Consider the following 6,000-nt stretch of genomic DNA (forward strand, 5'->3'; position numbering starts at 1 on the left):
TTTTTTGGAGGTTTGCTTTTGGTTTTATTTTACCACAGATCCTATAATTCTTAGAGTTGATGTCTCCCTCTTTACTTTGGCTGCTAGAAAACTTACAGCCAAACTAGCACCCACTAAAGCATACAGTTTAATTATTGTTTTACTTCAGTTTCATCTACTTTCCTCACCTTTATTTATTTTCCTTTTGTCTCCTTTTCCCCTCTAGTTTACTTTACATAACTGTGTTAGTTTATTATTTGTAAATAGCCTTAATCTTTATTCAAAATGGTAGCAAAAATAAATGTTCAACTATTTCTAAACAAATAATAACCTTACTGTCTGAAAGATGTGGGTGTTTTTTTTTTGGTTTTTTTTTTGGTTTTTTTCTTGGTATGTGCCCCCTAGCGGGAACCAAACCTGGGACTCTCTAGTCCACAGGCCAAACCAGCCAAGGCTGAAAGATCTTTCTTAACAATAGTAATAACAGCAGCTAACCTTTATTGAGCAATTGACTCCAGGCACTAGTCTAAATGCTTTGCAAATATTAACTCATTTACTCCTCTCTACAATTCCATGATGGAAATATAGTATAATTATTATTCCCCCATTTTACAAATGAGAAAAATGGGGCACAAGAAAGTTAAGAAATCTGTCCAAAGTAACACAGCTATAAAGCAGTGGATCGAAAGCTTGAATGCAGGCCATCAGGCTCCATCCCCTTACACAGCCCTACTATGTTTTTTTTAATCCTCACCTGAGGACATTTTTCCCATTTTTTGTTCAGCTAGAGTGGAAGGGAGGGAGGGAAACATGGAAGTGAAAGGGACACATCAAGTGGCTGCCACCAACACAACACAACCAGGGCCAGGGACAATCTGCAACCGAGGTATGTGCCCTCAGCAGGAACCGAACTCGGGTCTCTCTGGACCACAGGCCGACGCTCTAACGGCTGAGCCAAATCGGCCAGGGCCCTACTGTGATTTTTTTACTCATCAAAGCTACATGACTCCTAAAACAGAGTATTTTTCAATTCCTAAAATAATAATGAGAATGATTATTTTGAACAAGTTTCGATCCACTGCTTTATAGCTGTGTTATTAAGTGAACAAGTTAATATCCCCTGCCCTAGGTTTCTAAAATAGGGCTTAGCTGAACCTTTTTGGGGGGATGGTTGGAGGAGAGAAAAAAAAAAAAACAGACACACACACACAAATACACACTCATAAATAAATAAACAGATAAATATAAATTGATTTATATTTATATCTCCCCACACCCGGCTCCCCTTTCCCAAAGAAAGACTGGGAAGTAGGGAAGCATAAGATAAAACCAGAAAGGTAACATGGGTTTTTATACCTTGAGTACCATTTTAATAGTGACAATTAACAAAAGAAAAGATATTTTGTTTTTTAAAGCAAGAGAAGATCAAATTTGTGCATTAGAAAAAATAAACCCAGTGGTGGTATAGAGAGGTGACTAGGCAAAGAGAGTGCAGACAAGTAGGAAAAAATCAGCCAAGAACTGAAAACTACAGGCAAACTAAAGGCCTGAATGAACTAAGCACTGAGAATGAAGATGATGCCGCAAATTTAAGAAACATCGCTAAGGTAAAACTGCTAGGACCTGGTTATTGATTAGACATTGTTATAGAAATGGACATCTCCAAGTCTGTATTATATGCACCCAGGTGAATGATGGTGCCATTAAACTAGATCTGAACTTATTCTTCACAAGAGAATAAGTGAGTTTTGGGAGTCATAATAGTACTATGATGGAGAGGGGCAACTTTTGTCATGAAAACACACTTTAGGTAGAGTGATGGGAATGGGTGTGAATTTGCAATGAGTGAGAATAAACGAGGTTATAAAGTAGAGGTATGAAAAAAAGGCTAATTTTAAGAAGTCAGATTATGAAATGTATAATGAAAGTCTTACATTTCACAGCTGTTTCATCATCTCAAGGGTTCTTTCAAAATCAATCCACACCTAAAAGAGGAAGTGTAGTTCAAAAGGAAATGATCCCTTCTTGGAAAGTCTTAGATTGGATCAGTCCAGATGGAAAAATCAAACAGGATAACCTTCATATACAGGGTGGGGCAAAAGTAGACTTACAGTTGTGAGTATGCTAAAGTTATTCTTGTATTATTATTTATTTATTACTGCCTTATTTTCCATATGAATTATAAAGCTACTTTTGCCCCATCCTGTGTGAAGTGAGTCAAGTAGATTAGCATCCACCCTAAAGATAAAAACTGATAAAACCAAAGAGCATGAATAATGCAAAACTGATGACCAATCTATCATTTAAAATAGCCAGTATGCAGAAGTATGTACTTTTTTAATGCTTTTATTGTTTCATATAATCCTAACGATTCCAATACAAGAAATAACGATTGTCATCACCTCCATTTTGGAGATAAACAATATGAAGGACAGAGAAGTCATGCTTGCTCAATTTCCCAAGGTCACATTTCAGAATAACAGCAAAACTACGACCATATATTCTGCTGCCTAGTCTAGTAATCCATAAACCAAACCACAAATGCTGCCAAATAATTTAAAATGAGATAGGGAAGGCAGAATAGGAAAAATGAATGAAACTCAAGGAACAGAGGAAGCTTTCTACAAGTAAGTAAGACTAACCGCCGGATGAGTCATCATCAGATCCAACCCTCGACGAAATACTCCTGTAATGGGAAATGCTGCCAGGGGCATGTCCTGATAGCCCTAAATAACAGTCTAATTTTAATAAGTCAGGTATGCTTTCAGAACGTGAATAAGCACTAGAAAATGAAATCCCCTCCGCACCCAATCCTAGTTCCCTAACGAACTAGGCGGGGATTACTAACCGCCTCTTTAAGAAAGCACTAAAGTTCTGGCCAGTTTGGCTCAGCGGTTGAGCGCCGTCCTGCAGACTAGAGAGTCCAGGGTTCGGTTCTCGCAAGGGGCACGTACCACACCAAAAAAAAAAAAAAAAAAAAAAAAAAGCACTAAAGATACTTCCGGGGTAACATCACAGAGACGTCTAGGAAATAAATGCCTTAACTAACGTCTTCTTGGACAAGCGTGGGATGGTGTAAATTTCCAGCTCCCTTAGTGAAAACATGCCCTTCTGCTCACAACCACCAACCAACCCAGCCGTCTGGTAAATGGTTCCAATACACTCTTTTCATCTATGCACACTGATGCACAGCACCTGTTTCCAGCCCCTTTACCAGAGTAAAGCAGAGGAAGGCAGGGACAAATTAGACTAAGGCCTCAAAGACAGAAAGCGGCGCGTCTAAATAACAAACGAAGAGCTAAAAAAGTGAGCCAGAAAAAAGAAAGGAATTGGGCAATCACCTGTCCCTAAAGAAAAGTAATACAAGTAAAGGCCCCCAGCCCCGGGTCAGAGCAGACCACAACAGTACCGAGGCCTAGCTGGCCTTGGAGCAGGAGCCAGGTGTCTAACCCCCGGACTGAGCCGGCATGCTCGAATAAACAGCTGACACCACCAAGTCCTCTGCTCCTACATCCGCCACAGGCTGTTCGTGACACAGAGAGACCCTCGCATCCCTCTCCGGCCGGCCTCCACGCAGCAAAAGCATCCACCATCCTGGAAAAAGGAAAGCTGTTCCCCCTGGCCGTTACTTACCTTCCCGCTCACAGCACCCGCGACCGCCATGTTTCCTGCGCGTGCCTGTGATGACGTAGCAGCGCCTCACGTGTCTCTCGGACTCACAACAACATCCGGCAAAACTAAGCTGACATCCGGGCGGGAAATGAGTGGCAAGCAGAGGGAACGGCGCGGAGTGAAGGGGAGGGGCGGGAGGAGCCGCCTGACGCATGCGTGCTGAGTTGGGCTCAGAGGCAGCTAGGGTGGAGCCTCTGGTGCATACTGCGCATGTGCTCATGTAACTTCTTAAAGGGAAGTTGAATTGAAGTGGTTTTGCCTTGGGGTTTGCGGAGGAGAGAGACTCAGCGGTAAGACTGTCACTTCAGTTTGGTGAGAACACCATACTGGGAGCCAGCAAACATAGACCTGGCTTTGTGGCCATAGTCAAAGTCACTTCCTCCTTCAGCTTCAGTCTCACTTTCTCATCTGAGATGGTACGACTGTGATGAAGAGTAAAGGAATCCCAGCCCCCTATCTGAGACGCGCACACAGAGACTTTCCCCCGTTTGTGAAGTTGCTGAATTTGAGTCTGGTCACTGCCCCTCACACGTGAGCAAGGTATTTTGATAACTGCGATAGCATACCACGCCCTCACTGCTCTGGAGTCCAATGTACAGAGCTCAGAGCTCCCACACAGTCACTGTGTGACTTGAAACAAGTTTCTGAATTCAACCAAGTTTCAGAACGTAAAATGAGAATTACCCATGGAGTGGTTGTAGGGATCTCATGGGACAATGCATGTGTGGTAAGATGGTTTGTAAAGATAGTAAGATATTAATGTGTTTTCGTCTTGGTGCTATAACAGAATGCTAGAGAATGATTGGAAATCATCCCTGATAGTTCTGGCATAAGATCTGGGACTTTCCTCACCCCCGAGCATAATAAAAGGCCCTTTTGTACCATAACACCTGTGCCTATTGAGGTACTTCTCTCTTCACACAGTAGAGAAAGGTTAGAGGCTTTTGTGGTTGGTTGAATAAGTGGTAACCAATGGGAATAACAGAAAAGAAGGGTTTCAGGCTCTGTGACTATTGGGAACCTAATGGGAGAGGGAGGTAGCAAGACCTTACATGAGAATGGATGTGTAGCAACATTAGGAAGGCTGCACACTAAGCATCAGAGATTCTATCCGTGGCCAAGACCCCATGTCCAAGCTTGGCACTGAATCAGCAAAGCAGCTCATCTGTAAGGGATAAGTGAGCTGGGGAAATGAGCATATTGATAGTAACCAACATTGAGTGAAGACTTGAGAGCCTTTCCAAGTGTACTGGACTAAGACCTCTGGAACATTCATACAACCTTGGGTGTGGTTTGTAGAGCCCTAATACTGACCCAGCTTAAATTTTCTACCAGCTCAGAGTAATAGATTATGATTACAGAAACATTTAATATGACATTTCTTACACCTTTGTTTTGGAGAAAAGTTGAGTGCCAGGAGTAGACTACTTATAATGGTACCTAAGATTTATATAATAAATTTGGGAATTAAAAGCTTCTCATTGAAAATTTGGGACCCTAGATTCATCTACTGCTTTATATCTTAAGCTTCATTCTCCAACTGCCCCTTAAATGCTACTACTGCCCATGAGCTATCCTTGAATTTTTTTCACTTTTCTGGAGCCCAAGTCTCTTTCCTAAAGTCTAAAACCTACACCAGCTGCCTGCTGGATAATTTCTTTTTATCCTCACCTGAGGACACTTTTTCTTTTTGTTCAGATAGAGTGGGAGGGGGAGAGAGGAAGAGAGAGAGAGAGAAACATCAATGTGAAAGGGACATAGTGGCTGCCTCCTGCATGACCCCAACCAGGGCCAGGGACGAACCGCAACTGAGGTACAGGTACATGCCCTGGAATCAAACCTGCGACTCAATGGTCCACAGGCCGACACTCTAACCACTGAACCAAACCAGCCAGGGCTGGACATTTTTATTTGAATGCTCCAGTCACACATCAGAAAGTCCTAAATATTTGCCTCTCAAGGTGTAACCTGCAGCCCTGCCTGGCATCGCTCAGTGTTTAGAACACCAGCCAGCACACCAAAGGGTCTCAGGTTCAATTCTCAGTCAAGGACACATACCTGGGTTGCAGATTTGATCACTACCCCAGGTGGGACACATGCAGGAGGCAACCAATCAGTGTGTCTCTCTCACATTGATGTTTCTCTCTTTCTCTCTCCCTTCCACCCTTTCACTCTCTCTAAAAAAAATCAGTGGAAAAAAAAATATCCTTAGGTAAGGAATAACAACAACAAAAAAGTGTAGTCTGCAGACCAGCAGCATTTGGGAGCTTGTTAGAAATTCAGGATCTCAGGTCCCACCCTGAACCAAAACCCACATCTTAACAAGATCCCCAGATGATTTGTGTGCAC

General features: G+C 42.5%; 1 protein-coding gene across 3 annotated transcripts in view; it reads right to left on the reverse strand.

Annotated features, from left to right (window-relative positions):
- Positions 1-3,697, reverse strand: part of TBC1D15 (TBC1 domain family member 15) — a 79,390-nt gene extending 75,693 nt beyond the window's left edge. For 2 of the 3 annotated variants that reach the window (XM_036251069.1, XM_036251066.1), the window contains exon 1: positions 3,613-3,657. In XM_036251069.1, coding sequence (XP_036106962.1) covers positions 3,613-3,642 — 30 coding nt within the window. In that variant the 5' untranslated portion in view covers positions 3,643-3,657. Of the gene's footprint in view, positions 1-3,612 lie in introns of all 3 variants that reach the window. The other variant, XM_036251067.1, reaches the window with a different exon arrangement.
- Positions 3,698-6,000: the final 2,303 nt, after the last annotated feature.

This window comes from Molossus molossus, unplaced genomic scaffold (genome assembly GCF_014108415.1).
Source record: "Molossus molossus isolate mMolMol1 unplaced genomic scaffold, mMolMol1.p scaffold_m16_p_10, whole genome shotgun sequence".
Lineage (NCBI taxonomy): Eukaryota > Metazoa > Chordata > Mammalia > Chiroptera > Molossidae > Molossus > Molossus molossus.